This window comes from Cnephaeus nilssonii, assembly GCF_951640355.1.
Source record: "Cnephaeus nilssonii genome assembly, chromosome: 12".
Lineage (NCBI taxonomy): Eukaryota > Metazoa > Chordata > Mammalia > Chiroptera > Vespertilionidae > Cnephaeus > Cnephaeus nilssonii.
The window spans coordinates 52,325,432-52,341,086 of NC_137083.1; the positions used below are offsets into that span (position 1 = coordinate 52,325,432).

Consider the following 15,655-nt stretch of genomic DNA (forward strand, 5'->3'; position numbering starts at 1 on the left):
CCCCCTGACTGACTGGGAGGTAGAAAAGGTTACAGTGACCACAGGTGGTAGGAAAAGGACCTTTAATGATTTCCTTTTCCCATTACCATCCCTGCCCTCAATTATGGCCACCATCGCCTCCAGATGCCCCTGTGTGCTTCGAGAAGGGAGGAACAGAAAGGGAATGTGGGAGATTCTGGGGACACTGGCATCTGCTCAGAAGCACAGGACTGGAGCCATGCTAGTGTGGGGAGACGTGTATGTGACACAGGGGGTCGTGGGGACCTTCAACACGGAGCACTGGAAACAGCCTTCAAGTATCCAGGCTGGTGGCACAGGCTGGGCTCTGGCTCAGTTAAGCCACTCACTAGCTGGGTGACCTAGGACAACTGACATGACTACTGCTATCTGGGAAGACAAGGAGGTCAAACTGGATGGTCTCTAGGCCCCTTATATTTCTAAAGAGACTTTTTTTAAAAGGAATTTTATTGATTTTTAGAGAGGAAGAGAGGAGAGAGAAACATCAATGTGTGAGAGACATCTATCGGCTGCCTCTGCACGCCCCTACCAGGGATCAAGCCCACAACCTGGGCATGTGCCCTGACCAGGAATCAAAACAGCAACTTTTTGGTGCACAGGATTAAGCCCAGCCAACTGAGTCACAATGCCAGGGCAATTCCTCCCATTTCTAACATTCCCTACCTCCAAAGGGAATTTGAGACTTGTTCTACACAGACCTTAGGAGTGTTCAGATAAAGTTAAAAAGAGAATAAGAAATATCATGAATGGGAAGATAAGACCAGGAATGAAAGATAAGAGAGAATACTTTCTTGAAGGACTGCTGCTCTGTTGAGACAAAATCCTTGCCCACTGCATGAAAGAACATATTTGCCAATGCTAGCTCAGTTAAGGGTTTAGTCTCCAAAATTTACAGGGAAATCATACAAGTTAACAAAAGGAAAATAAACAATCCAATAAAAAAATGGGCAAAGGACCTAAATAGACACTTTTCAAAAGAGGATATACAGAAGGCCAAGAGACATATGAAAACATGCTCAAAGTCACTAATCATCCGAAAGATGCAAATCAAAATAACAATGAGATTGCATCTCACACCTGTCAGAATGGCTATTATCAACAAATCAACAAAATGACAAGTGCTGGGGAGGATACAGAGCAAAAGGAACCCTTGTGCACTGCTGGTGGGAATGCAGACTGGTGCAGCCACTGTGGAGAAGAGTATGGAGTTTAATAAAAAAATTAAAAATGGAACTTCCATTTGACCCAGTAATCACACTTCTAGGAATATACCCCCCAAAAAAACAGAAACACCAATCAGAAAGGATATATGCACCCCTATGTTCATGGCAGCACAATTTACAATAGCTAAGATTTGGAAACAGCCTAAGTGCCCATCAGCAGATGAGTGGATTAAAAAACTGTGGTACATCTACACAATGGAATACCACGCTTCGGTAAAAAAGAAGTTCTTACCATTTGCAGCAGCATGGATGGAACTGGAGAGCATTATGCTAAGCGAAATAAGCCAGTTGGAGAAAGATAAATATCACATGATCTCACTCATTTATGGAATATAATGAACAACATAAACTGATGAACAAAAATAGAGCCAGAGGAAGAAAAATATTTTAGAATATAATAGAAATCATCCTGTTATTCGCAGATTTTTATTATTTCCTACAACTTTTGTGATATTATACTATGCGAGTACAGTTTTGGTAATATTATTATATTTTAAATATTTTTTCTTAAAATATTAATGTTATTGCATGTAGATGGCTAATTATTTTGCATCTATAATCTGGTAATAAATCTATTTTGTATATTGTAAAAATAAATAACAAAGAAATAAAAAAGCTGAAATTCTCCCCCCCCCCCAAAAAAAAAAAATCCTTTCTCTCTCTTGCACATAATTCACATTTGCAATGCATGTGCTCAACAGACATCTGAGAGTGCAGACACTGTGCAGAACAAGGCAGACAGGCCCCGGGGGCTCATGGAGCCTACATTTAAGTGTTGGGTGGGGTAGTCAATGAACAAACACAGAAAGTTAAAAACACTGCGGACACCTCGTGGCCCGATCTTGGTTTCTAATACCGCTCTCCACTAAAAGGTACCAGGGCTCCTTGGAGAAATGGCTGATTCTAGGACTGGGGCACCTCATAGTGCCAAAAACTAAGTGTCCAAAAAACAACAACAAACAAAAACCAAACCCACATTGACAGGAGTGTGGCAAAGGGACCCAGGAGCCTTCGGAAAGAGCTCCCAAGGGCCAAAGCTGGACGAACAAAATAGAATGTTGGATTATAACCAAAGTATAAAATAAATTTCCCTGAGTCCACACTGATACAAATAGATGATTGAATACGTTAATAAGTAGGGAAGAAGAGACAAATCTCGTGTGTAAAAGAATTCCAGATAACTTACGTAGATATCCCACCCTCAAGGTCAGGGCGCCTAACTTCCCACTCCTCAGGTGTGGGCAGTGACTATGACTTCCTTCCAAAGAAGACAGTATGGAAACAGGGAAGAGAGAGTAAGTTCACAGAGGAGAAACCTAACACCCACTACTTCAGCCAGATGACCAAGGTCATCATCAACCGTCATAAATAAATCATGGCTCTCCCTTTGAAATGACGTGATGGAAATGGCACCTGCCTGTGTGGTCTTTCTCTCCCAACCCATAAACCAGTCTACTCATGAGAAAAACATCACACAAGTTCCAACAGAGGAGCATCCTGCCATATGGATGACCAACACTCCTCAACACAGTCAGCGTCATCAAAAACAAAGACCCTCTGAGAAATTGTCACAGTGGGAGGAGCCCAAGGAGACCTGACAACTAAGTGTGACGGGGAACCCTTCATGGGCCCAGGGACAGAAAAAGGGCATCGGTAAAACGTAAAAATCTGGATAAACTAAGGATAGTAGTTATTAATAATGAACCATTACTTATTCATTAATTATAACAATATACCCCACTCATACCAGATATTAATAATAGGGAAAGCCATGTTCAGGTGTAGAGAGTAAAATGGAAACCCTGTACTACCCATTCAATCTGTATCATAAAAGGCCTGTGTTGTGACGCTGTTATGGCGTCACAACCATAACCCGTCACCAGGAGGTGCATGGAGCACCTCTTGCGGGGCTGGGACTTTAGGGGCTGGTGGGGCTCGCGCTGCAGAGGCAGGGCCCGCGGCTCGCGCAGGGCGGGTCTGGGTCTCGCATGATTTCGCGCTCTGGGCCTCTAGTTTTTCTATAAACCTAAAACTATGCTAAATAAAAAATATTAAAAGAAATATCTGAAGGTTAAAGATTAAAGAAGTCAGAGACTCTCTCTCCTGCTGCCCTTGAGAAACCAAACTTTCTGAATCCTACAGCTGCCAGGAAATGAATTCTGACAGCATTAGATCTTGGGAGAGAACCCAGCCTCAGATGAGATCCCGGCCCCGGCTGATGCCTTGATTATAGTTCTCTGAGCAGAGAACCCAGTCAAGCTGTGCTTGGAATTCTGATCCATAGAAATTTTGAGATAATAAATGTTTGTTTTAAGCGGATAAAAAAATCAACTAAAAACAAAACAGTAACAAATGTTTCAGAAAGTAGTGAGTGTGCCGCAGAAAATTAAACTGAGATGTCACGAGTGGCTGGGTGGCTTCACGGCAAAGGAAACCCTCTCTGAATCCTAGGAGGGGCCTTGCCCTGAGACACAGGTGGGAAAACACTGCAGGCAAAGTGGCCAGCCAGCTCCGCTGGTGCCTTGACTTAACATTCTGTGTTCCAGGGCACAAAGGCAGCCCATGGGTGGAGTGACAGGAGTGTAGGGGAAGGAACAGGAAAGCGGGTGAGAGAGTGAACTGGATTGCATAGGGCTCCTGCTATAGACTGCATGTTTGTGTGCCCCCAAATTCCTATGTTGAAGTCCTAACCCCATGGTGATGGTCTTAGGAGAGACCTTTGGGAGGTGCTTAGATCAGGAGGGTAGAACCCTCAGGAGTGGAATCAGTGCCCTTATAAAAGAGACCCCAGAGAGCTCCCTCCCTCCTTCCTCCATGAAAGGACACAGCAAGGTGTCATCGATGAACAAAAAAGCAGGTTCTCCACAGACACTGAATGATTCAGTGCCTTGGCCTTGGACTTCCCAGCCTCCAAAACAGTGAGAAATAATTGCATATTGTTTATAAACACCCAGTCTATGGTATTTTGTTATAGCAGCCCAAGTTGAATAAGACAGCTTCCAAAGAAGAGAAAGGAATTTGGATTTTAAATTCAACTGGAAACCTTTGGTGCACCGGTAGTTGATGAGTGACATATCTGCTTTATAGTTTTTTTCAAAAAAATGATGCTAACTGCTCTGTGAAGGACTGGTTGCTGGGTGGCAGAATGGAGTCGGCATCTAGATAGGGGGCTCCAGCCTAGATGAGGGCTCATGGAGGCTTAGTCCGGGCGGCGGCAGAGATGATGGATGTCTCCCAAGAGCGTGGGTGGGAGGATGGGGAGGGCATGCGCTGGATGCTCACAGTCATCTTGTAGATCTGTGTGCATGAGGTGGCTCTGAGGCTCACCCCCCCGAGTGATCACAATTAACCGTAGCAGTCATACACTGCCTCGCCAGGCTGTCTTTCCTCCCGGTCGTCCTATTCCTGCGCTGACTACCACTGATGATTCATCGAGACACTTGTTTCTGGCAGTTGCTGGCACCGGAATGGTGTTGTGCCAGTTTGGGCTAGATTCTCCCCTGGAGCCCCTGCCAAAGGGAAACTGGATCCCACCCACCACCCCCAGCCTCCTGGCTCAACAAAGCTGCCCTACTTAATTAATTGCCTCCTCTGGGTTGAGTGTTAATTAAACAATTTGTTGCTGCTTATTTCACAAGGTGTGGGGCGCCCTCTCTTTAGCCCAGGGAAACAGTTGAAGGTAGAGCAGAGAAGCGCTCAGCGTGGGCCCTCTTCCTTCACATCCAAACAGGTTGTGAGAAGAGTTCTTCCGTTTTCATGTTGGCCCTCGTCGGTTCATCCAAGGTCCAGCTCAAGTCCACCTTCGGACTCTTGACTTCAAACTTACCTTTCCACTCTTGCCGACCCCTCCTTTTGCACCTGCTCACCAGGACTGGCCAGCTCCCAAGCACTGCTGAGGTTGGTCCCCACCAGCTGGTCTCACCTGTCGCCCAGTCTAACTCTTGGGCACCTGTCTGTGCTCAGTTACAGGTGCCTGAAATCCAGTCTGGGTGCAAGCTCAGGCCGTGGGCCTCATCTCACTTTGCCATACAAACTATAGTTTGAGTGGCTGACTGCTTTGCTGTGTCCATGAGATGCTGTCACAGGTGGCCAACTCTCCAATTTAATCCACAGATCAACCCTGAAGGTCAACTCTTGGAGGGCAAGGACTGGTCAGGTTCTGGGAAGGGTTGGTACTGAAACATCTCTTTTTGACCCACAGGGTTTTATGGATCAAGGCATCATTTCTGGGTCAACACATCCGCCTCTCAGTGTAGCTCCCCCTGCTGGGCAGGTGAGGGGAAGCACAGCTTCTGCTCCTGAGTAGCTCCTCCCTAGATCCTAACAAAGCCCACCCATGGGCTCAGCAGATGGCAGCTGCTCTGGGCTCTGAGCTCCCTGGGCTCTCTGCAAGGACACCAATGTTCCCTCTCTGTCTCCGGAAGCTGACGTCAGCAGCCCAGAAGGAAGTGGACGGACCCTGGAGACTTAGCACCTGGGCAGATGTGAGCCACGTGCCCGGCCTGGAGAGAGGGGGAGCAGAGGATGTGTGCAGAGAGCTGGAGGAGGAGGCGCTGAGAGAGTGTCAGCTCCAACAGCTCCCATTTCTATTCCTGCTCAGCCCAAGGTCTGTTTGCTCAGCTTTTCTCAGATTCCTGGGAGACCCTCCAAGCCCTAGAGAAGCCCCGTGTTACTGGAGCCCATCTTTGTAAAACCAAGAGTCATAGCAAGAACACTCACTACAAACAGAGTTCCTCCACTCTACCTTTTTACATTTCGGGGTCCACGCAAGATTTTGACTGGAAGTGGGAACCGAAAGGATTCAGCTGCTACTGAAACAGAGTTTGAAAACCAGGTTCCCCCTGGTTTCACTGAGGAGGACACCGAGGCACGGAAAAGGTCAGCAGGGCTAGTTTTGTGGGATCTCAAGAGGAGGGGTGTGGGAACCTCTAGAGAGAGCCACCTGGACCCTCCCACCACCAGCCTCCGCCATAACCGCAGGTGTGGGTCCAATGGGCAGGCCCCAGGACGAGTCTTGCCATTCTCCTCTTCTCCCAGCCCTTTGCTCACAGTCCCCGGAGACCTGTGCACACATAGAGGGACAGCCACCTCCTTTCCCCAGCTGGCCTGCCCCTCACCTCCCTCCTCTGCTCAGACCCCAGAGCCAGGCATCCACCACAGGGACCTGGGCTGGGCAGACGCACATGGAGCCCAAAGTCTTACTGACATTGGTTTCCATTGGTAGGACTCATTTTCCTTTCTTTCCACAAACACTTCTACTTCCCTCAATCCAAGCCCCATTCCCCTCTACCTGGCTCCGCTATTCGCCAATGCACTCTTCCCTGCGGGCAGACTGTGACGGGCACACCCAATGCTTCGCTTTGCTTTCATCTGAGACTCATACCGGGAGACCAAAGAGCACATTTTAGCTCTTCAGGGAGAAAGGAGGCACCTGTGACTGTGGATTAGCACTCACTTCCCGTGGACTGGGACCTGCAGTCCCTTCCTAAGGACTGGATTGGTCCTTGGCCGGGGCAGGCACGAGGGCAGGTGTGCCCTGTCCCGCCCCATTTGAAGCGCCTCATTTGGAAACAGGAGCAGCATTTAGGAAGCATAAGTCAAGGGTGAAGCTTTTAAAGGGGAAACTGCCCAGATAGCACCTGCTTCCCACCCTGAAGTCTAGTGTGTATATAAAATGCCCAAGGAACTCCGCGGTTCACATTCACTCTGAGTCTGATACCCGCTCCCCCCACTCAATGCCATAGCCGCACAGTTCCCCACATCAGGCAGTCAGACCCCCGAGGGGAAGGACCACACCTTATTAGTCTCATTAGCCTCTGCATCCCCAGCAGCTAGTGCAGGGACATGTGGTTAAGAATTCAAAAAAGTGATAAATAAATGCATAGAGCCCCACAGAGTTGTGGCTTTCATCTGCTGTGCACTTAGCTGTTCTTCCAGAATCCTAGTAACCAGGACCTTTCCCCCCTCAGGCCCCCCAAGCCTGCGCCTTACCTCCCATGAGGAAGAGAAGCCCAGCCACGTACTGCATAAGGCCTCGGTCCCAGCAGCAGCCCAGCACGCCGATGATCCAGCCGAAGAGGATGATGGCCACTGCCATGCCCATGAAGCCGGCTGTCATCCTGCGCAGGTCTGTGGGTAAGCAGGAGGGCAGGGGTTAGCATCAGAGCCTGGAACTCAGGGTCAGGGTGCCCCCTGAGCCCAGGCAGAGGGGGAGCGGTGGGGCACTGCGTGGGGAAGGAAGGAACCTGCCTTTTCAGACAGGTTTGCACATAAACCCGTTTGTAGAGCCAGAGCCCCGATGGTGACTGCATCATGGGCACAAAGATGCAGGGAGAAACCACCATCATAACAGTTGCCACGTGCATGCTTCCTTTGCACCAGGCGCAGTGCTGTGCTTCCAGCGCCTCTAACAACCTTCTGAGCCAGGCACTGTCTTATCCCTGTTGGAAGATGGAGCGACTTGCTTCACGCCGTATACCTAGTGAGTGGTGGATCAGGGCATCCAACCCACATTGGTAAGGCTCCCAGGTCCTAACCTCAGCATCCTTCACCTCTCAGCTGGGTGGGGTCAGGCTGCGCCTGCCAAGAGCTCCCTCCCTCCCCTCTGGATTTGCTGGTTCTGCCAGGAGGTCCTGCGTAAGGAGGATGCTGCCTGCAGCTGCTATTTCCTTCCCTCCAAAACGACTCCCAGGGCTCAGCTTTCTTGCATGTGGGGCTGCAGGCTGGGGAGCCACACCTCCCGCTCTGAGACGGAGCCCGGAGCAGACCCTCTCAGGCCCACACCCAGGCCGGTCCAGCTTCTGGCCCAGGCCCTTCCCTGCTCCATGCCCGACAAAGCCTGGCGTGGGTGCAGGGAAGAGGAGGGCTGTCTGGGAAGGAGGTACTTTTAGTGGCAAGAAGAGGGCAGAGCTGCTGCCCACCTTAGTGGGCCTCACTCAGCCTCTCTCCATCAGCTCAACTTCCTCCTGGCTCCTCCCTGCCCGCCAATGCATACCCCACCCCACCTGTCTCTTCCCTGGAATCCAACCCTCTAATACCTCCTGCTGGGTGACACCCACCCATTTGTCATGGACTCCTTCCACCCAGCCCCAACACCTCTGCCTGCAACTCCATGTCCTCCTGTGTTGTCCATCCACCTATATGCGGGTCTATCCACTAGCCCCCATCCTTCCGATGAGGCTCCAAACAGGGGTAAAGCCATTGCCAGGGCCTCTGCCCCTGAGGACATTGCCAGAGAAGCCTAGAGGACCCCTGAGGAGGAGAGGGAGGGTGAGGGGGCAGGGCAGGGAGCGCGATGGGAAACTACATCAAGACCCTGCTAGCACAGACACTCTCATCCCCGGGAAACAATGCCCGCCATGTTTCCGTGGGGAACACCTTGGGATCCGCATACCTCACGAGGGCATCCCATCCCCTCTGTTCCCTTCTCACTCCAGCCACCCCATTGGGAGCCACGGCAGATCCTGGGAGTCGGGCTTGAGACCTTTCAGTCCTCTGCCCCCAGGAGAGGGATTTGGTCCATGTCCTTATGCCGACATTGAAGATCAGCCCTGGAGGAAACTGGTTGGGAAGTGGGGAGGGAGTTAGGACACAGCAGCTGAGCTTGTCCCTTGAGGAGGGGCCTGGACAGGGAGCAGGATGGACGGGGGCACTGTCACAGAGGTACAAGTCCACCAGGGAGCAGGCTCCCGCTCTACCGAGGTCTCCCTTGTCCTCCCTGCTGACCAGGAGGGCCTGCCCAGGCCAGGTATAATACTCATCATAGTCGTTTATGTGAACTGCCAAGGACGCTTAATTTTCATGCCCATGGGAATCAGGCGTCAAATGTGTTCATGTCGCCAAATGTGTCTGAGGAAACTTGGTGGTGAGCGCCATTGGATCACAGCGCTCAAACGTGTGTGTGCCATGCTTCCTGAGCGGGCTCCCTGCTCCGGGCTCAGCCAGCCACCACCTGCATGGAGTCGGGAAAGAGCATGCCTGCCAGCCGGGCCAGCACCACTCCTTATTCAGCTGCCCACGGTCCCCCTCGCCCTCAGCTCCCCACACGCTTTCTCCACTGCCACCACTATCAGTCCCTTCTTCCTTGGCCACCGCCACAGACTGGAGTGAGCCAGGCCCCAGCTCCCTCCGCGTCCACGCCACCCCCATCTGGTCTCATACTGGAGATGACGTACTCTTTGCTCCAGATGCTTCGTCCACTCTCCACTGTCCTCGGGGGCAACGGGCTGTGGGAATCGGAAGAGAGGCTGGGTATATTTGCTGGAAAGGAGGTTCATATCCCTTTCAATAGGTTGGGAAACTTCTCTCCTCTGCCCCTATGAACTCAGGGGTTCCCTTGGTGCATGGAGGTTTCCAGGAGAAATCTTGGCCCCTTCTTCAGCACCAGAGTGGACAACCCTGCTGAAGCCAGAGAGCCCCTCCCTGCTGCACTCGGCCTTGCTCACCAACGGCCTGACTGCTCCCCGCTCTGCAGACCACGGGAGCAAAGGTACTGCCTGGGGGGTAAGTGGATAAAGTGTCACTTAAGGTGTTTGCACCAGGGCCAGGGACCGGGAAATGGGCTGGGCAGGAAAAGGGAAATGCAAGTCAGAGAGAGAGGGAAGGTTCTTATTAGTGGAGGGGAAAGTAAGGTGTTTTACTTAGAAGAAAAAGAGGAGAGAGCCGGAAGGGCAATGATGAGGACAATTCCTCTTCCAAAAGCTCCAAGACCATTGTGGTCATCCGGGTCCCTGGCCAGGGAGGGCTGTGGCCTCTAACATGGGTAAGTGCACTTTGCTGTTCGCCAAAGGGCTATGTCAACAGAAGCTGAGGGTCCTGCTAAATTGTTGGTTGAGAAGGAAGGATGGAAATCAGAGATCAGGCCTGAGTATTTTCACTGACCCGGGAGGATAGTCGCCCTCGCCCTGTGAGCCTGATTTTGCCCGAACTGTTTATTTTATCCCTAAAACCTATGTGGTAACTCAGAGTAACTGCAGCAAAACCTGGAAAGTAGGTAAGACTGTTCCTGTCTTACAGATAAGAAAAGCAAGAGCCAAAGAAGTTACATAATTGACTATCTCAAACCAGTGAAGTAAAAGGAGAGTGAGCTGTGTGGGAAAATGAAATTCACAATGTAACTAATGAGCTACTGGGTTATCATGACAGTTAACAAATGTATCCAGCATCTCTTCCTCCCAAGGTAAGAGATTTAAAAAAAGAAAAAGATAGAAATGTATAAGGATAGAAAAAATAGGAAAGGAGATGATGACAACCACACAAAAGCTGATGGATAGCCCTGGCCCAGTGCTGCTCAGTGGTTAGAGCATCAGCCTGTGCACTGAAGGGTCCCGGGCTCAATTCTCAGTCAAGGGTATGTACCAGGGTTGCAGGTTCGAGCCCTGGTCCCATTGGGGATGCCTTCAGGAGGCAACCAATCTCTCTCTCTCTCTCTCTCTCTCTCTCTCTCTCTCTCTCTCTCTTTCTCTCTCTCTCCCTCTCCCTACCTCTCCCTTTACCTCTACCTCTCTATCTCCCCCTCCCTCCCTTCCACTCTCCCTGAAAAATCAATGGAAAGAATATCTTCAGGTGAGGATTAACAAACAAACAATTAAAAAAAACCGGGGGGGGGGGGGGGGGGGCGGCGGGGGGGCGGGGGTGATGGACAATGTGACTGACTTAGCAGACTCAGAGCCAAACCTAAAGCCGCAGCCGGGAAGCTGCAAACCAACCTGCCCCATGCCCAGAGGCTCATGAACTGGCCCCAGCAGTTGCCTTTGGATCAAGTAAACAAGGGGAGGGACACAAAACAGGGATTTGGTGGAAGTTGTTTGAGATGAAACTAGATCCCTAGATCTCCCTTCTCGCTCCCCTACCCTGACAGTGGAGTTCGAGTACTTAGGACTGCGGGGAAGGGAGGGTCCACCAAGCTCAGGTGCAGGCTGGCTGGCCAGCACAGCTGAGGGCCACTGCACAGAGGGGATCACGCGGCTGTGCACATAGAGAACACTGAATGCTTACTCTTGAGACCCCAGCCCCCTCTACTCGGCTCCCAGGAGCTCACTGCCTGGACTTTGCCCTCCAGCCTGGAGGCTGGGAGAGGCCTCTCTAGTGATGACCAGTGTAAGAGGAAAGACCTACACCACTGCCACTGGGCATGCCTCCTAAGAAACCCCTGGACCACTCTCCAAGGAAGCCCACCCGCCCACTCAGCGCTTCGAGGCAGCTCTTCAGCACCCCAACCAGACAAGCCAGCATCACTGAGAAAAGCCTGTAACCTGGGAGAAAGAACTTGATGAAACACTCTGAGAAGGAACAATCATTCCCAGAGAGACAGGAGGAGAAATGTAGTTTGCTTCCATTAAATAAGAACAGGATACTATTGAAAAGAACTATCTAGAGAACAAAAATAACACCTTAAAATATCAGAATCAAAATCACTGAAGCTTATATTGTAAAATCATTTCTAATTTATGGATGAACAGTCCCATCCTGCCCCCCAAAAAAGATGAAAGGAGGCTTGCAAACCACACACAGTGTAACAGGATAAATGTAATTAATGAGGAAATGAAGGGAAAAGAAATAAATAAAAGTCCATGAGGTCCTTAGAAAGGTAAGTAGACTGGCCATATTTGAATTTAAAGACATTAGTTATTATTCTCATAGCCTTAAAATCTCTAATGCTTTTTGTTTGTACTTGGGTAAACCCCGGGGGCCACTCTGCCTATGGAATGTCCCATATGCACATGGCCCCACTCCTGCCCACCTAGGTCGCCTACGTGTCAATGTTATCTTATTAGAAGTAAAAACTGCCTTTTCTATTCTTTGTGACAGCTCACTGTGCCCACAGCAGTGCTCTGCACCCAGGAACTTACATCACTTAGAGGTTTTTCCTGTCTCTTCCTGCCTTTTTAGAGAAAAATAAAGAAAAGAAAGACCAAACTCACCTGTGGGAAGCCTTGGAAGAATATTTGCATGGTCAGCCTAAGAATAATCCCCTTGGGGAAAAACACACACACACACACACACACACACACACACACACACACACACCCCAGAATAAAGAGGCAAATTCCACGGGCTAAGAATGGGATAAAGAAAAATCTTTTCATGAATTGTGTTGGGTTGGACTCCATTATCTACATTCCATGACCCTAACATTGAAATGCTAATTTTTCAACACAGAAAGGTGCATTCTAAACTTTTTAGCTAAAGAATATAGTTCTGCGCAGTGGAAAGTAGTGGGCAAGAAGGGGGTTGATAATGAGGGAGGGTGGAGGAGGAGAGGCGGGAGAATGATTAAATAGAAGCAGAAAAAGCACTTCTCCCACATGGAAAAATTTTGATTTTGAAGTTTACACTCCTATTAACATTTAAATTGAAAGGTATTGCTTGCAACTGTACATGGGAAACCAGGATACATGCATTTAAATAAACACCGCTTAGAGAAGAAAAATGTGCTCTGAATAGCTTTCTATTTGCTCTTTCGAGACCTTGACACAAAAATGATGACTGGGGTTTAAAAACACAGGGACGGAAATGGTGAGGGAAAGTATGGGTTAGACCTCGCTGTGATGGTGAAGACTGACGATAGGACACTGTCTCCACGGCCCCGGGTCAAGAGTGTGGCGTGACCACTAAGGCCATGGTCATCCTTCCCCGCTGGCCACACGGGGCACCTCTGGGTGAGCCTCATTCCCAGGAAGCTCTCCTTTTGCAGGATGCGAGCACATTGCCTGTGGAAGGGTGTCAGCTGCTCTGGGGTCCAGACATTCTTTCTCGAATTAGTCAGTCCCTTGGGGTGACCTTTTGCCCAGCAACCATATCTGAAGGAAGTGGGACTTTGGACTCAACAGATGGGGATGGAAGCACAGATTCATGGAGCCAGGCTGCCCTTGTTCAAACCCATGCCTGTGTGAACTTGGACAAGTTAGGCCAGTTTCCACACTTGTAAGTGGAGGCTATGACAGCACTTACTTCAAAGGGGATTTTATATCCAGAGGATTAAATCAGTTAATATGTGTAAACTGCTTAAAATAGTACCTGACACAAAGCTTGAGCTATGTAAGTATAAATAGAAATGGAAGTCACTTAAATTGGTTCTCTTTTTTTCATGTAACACATTCTTTGCATTTGCTGTACATGAGCACATGGGACCTGAGTAACATGTTGGGGTTAGCTCCTAATTAAGGCTTCGGTGCCCAGAGGGAACAGGCTTCTGGAATCTGTTTGTGTGCCTCTCAGGTATCTGCAGAGGCCAAGGTGAAGGCTCTGTTTTTCTATTTATTAACACTGAGATGCATTCACCCTGAAGTATTGATGCGTCTTATTCTCCGAGGACCAAAATAGCTGGAGGCTACAGCAGCTAATAGCTGAGGTGCCAGTGGCCATAGAGGCCATTTGAACCCTGGGCTCCTACTGTGAGCATTACACTGATCTGGAAGGAAGAGACATGGGCAAGACTGCAAATCTGTTGGGAAGGTTTCCATAATCTAGTTAATTCAAATTAAAACAGAAGTAGCTAACAGGAGGTTCTGCCTGTAGTTTTCTTCTAGAGTGTGAGTTGGTTCAGTATTGTACTGCAGTTATATTTAAGAAAGTATTTTTATGTGAAAACAAATCATTCTTAGGTTTCAGTGAGAAAGTACTTGACTTGGGGATTTGATCCCAAAAGGGTCCATCTTTTTCCAAGCTCCAGTAACACATCGTAACAGGCTGCATTTCCCTGAAAGTTGTGGCACTTCCCCCCTCCTTGATTGTGCTGTGCTCCTGCCAACATGGCTACCTACTAGTACATGCTCTACCTGACAGGCTTCTCAGCATCCTTAAAGCTTTCCCTGACAAGTGAATGTCGGGGAGCCTTCCAGGTACATTAGCACACATGTAGCCGTTGGTCGATATCACTCCTCCAGCACATTCCACATGTCTTACTGCAATTATTTATGTCTCCCTCCCGCCAGTAAATGTGAGCTTGTTCAGGCCTGTTGTCATGCCTGTTTTACTTTGTTTCCATGTCATTGACATGAGCAGGTGTTTGCTAAATGAGCTCACTATCCCACGCTGTAACAATTACTGAAACTACATGTACCGTGGAATAGCACAGGCTGAGGATGTATCTACCCAATTCAGCCCACTTCTGTGACCCAAATGTCATAGTGACTTGAAGACAATTTCCTTCTCCTTCAAATTAAATAATTTTTAAAAGCCAGTATGAATTATTGGTTAGAAAGTCAACACAGTTTTTGTCATATAGGAGCATTAACATAGGTTCAGATTCCAGATCACACCAGGCCATGCAATTAAGGGCTCCCTACCCTTAAGTTTAATGAACACGTAGGAGACCCCACAGATGGGGAACCCACAGATATTTCTGCACCACCCTTCAAGTCAGGAAGAGATCACAGGTGAAAGTAGTTGTGGTGAAAATAAAAAATGATTTCTGGGCCAGAAGATGTGCTAGGAGCTTCCTCCTCCTCAATGCTGCTCCAGATCAGAGAGCTGCCATAAATAGGCATATTGTGTGATGCTGCTATATACACATCACATCCATTGTCAAGACAATGGAAGGCAAATTGCAAACTTTCTACTCTCCTGATGAAAGCTAGGTCAGCAGCTAAAGCAAGAGCCTAAAGACAAGAAAGAAGAAGTGGAGGGGGCGGGGGAGCCCCAGAACTGAGAAGCATTTTCCCCCCGCCCCCCCCTCCAAAAAAAATCACAAGGATGACTCCCTTGTCCCTGCAGCCACACTGCTAAGGCAACAGTGGAAATTACAGAGGGAAAAGATGAAAAGGAAACTGTGGCTCAGCCAACCAGTTACACGCGAGTAGACCCAGAGTGGCTCTGGGTCTCGGTCTTGGGGGTCTTTTTGCTATGAGGGATGAGCTAGACCAGTACCACCTCCTATTCCACCCCAGAGAAGCTCCATTTCTTCTCCTTTATATCATGTGTCACTGAAGCTGCTCTGAGTACAGAGTCTAGAAATCAAGGTGGCTTGGCAAGAATGTGCCCCCACAGAGTTCCCATAAAGCAATCAGAAGATGGGAGCTTTAAAACACATGGGCACCTTAGAGGATGCTGTGCTTTCCAGAAAAAATGCTGCAGGAACCCAAGAAGTGGTTGATAGCAAAGAATGTGAAAAGCCTGGAGAATGGGAATGAACATTTATTATACATTTACTACCCGCAGGCATTGGATTGGGCAATTGATGTAGAACATGTCCACTGACCTTCCAAATGGCTCTAAAGTAGATGCGTTTTTTCTCATTGTATAGACTTAGAAATTGAGACAAGGGAATTTCAGCTGATCAAGGTCACCCAGCCAGAGAGAGGTGGGTTGGGGGAAGGGGTTGATCTGCCCATGCCCTTTGCATTCCTCTGTCCCTTTCAGATTCTATGCCACTTCAAACCCCAGAAGAGAATTTAACATTAAACAAAATGTAA

The 15,655-nt window shown here is 49.0% G+C and overlaps 1 protein-coding gene across 3 annotated transcripts in view; it reads right to left on the bottom strand.

Annotated features, from left to right (window-relative positions):
• Positions 1-15,655, bottom strand: part of TMEM178B (transmembrane protein 178B) — a gene marked incomplete at its 3' end in the record, with an annotated part of 362,039 nt that overhangs the window by 22,415 nt on the left and 323,969 nt on the right. For all 3 annotated transcript variants that reach the window (XM_079786548.1, XM_079786547.1, XM_079786546.1), the window contains one exon: positions 7,233-7,370. In XM_079786548.1, the coding sequence (XP_079642674.1) occupies positions 7,233-7,370 (138 nt within the window). The remainder of the gene's footprint in view (positions 1-7,232; positions 7,371-15,655) is intronic.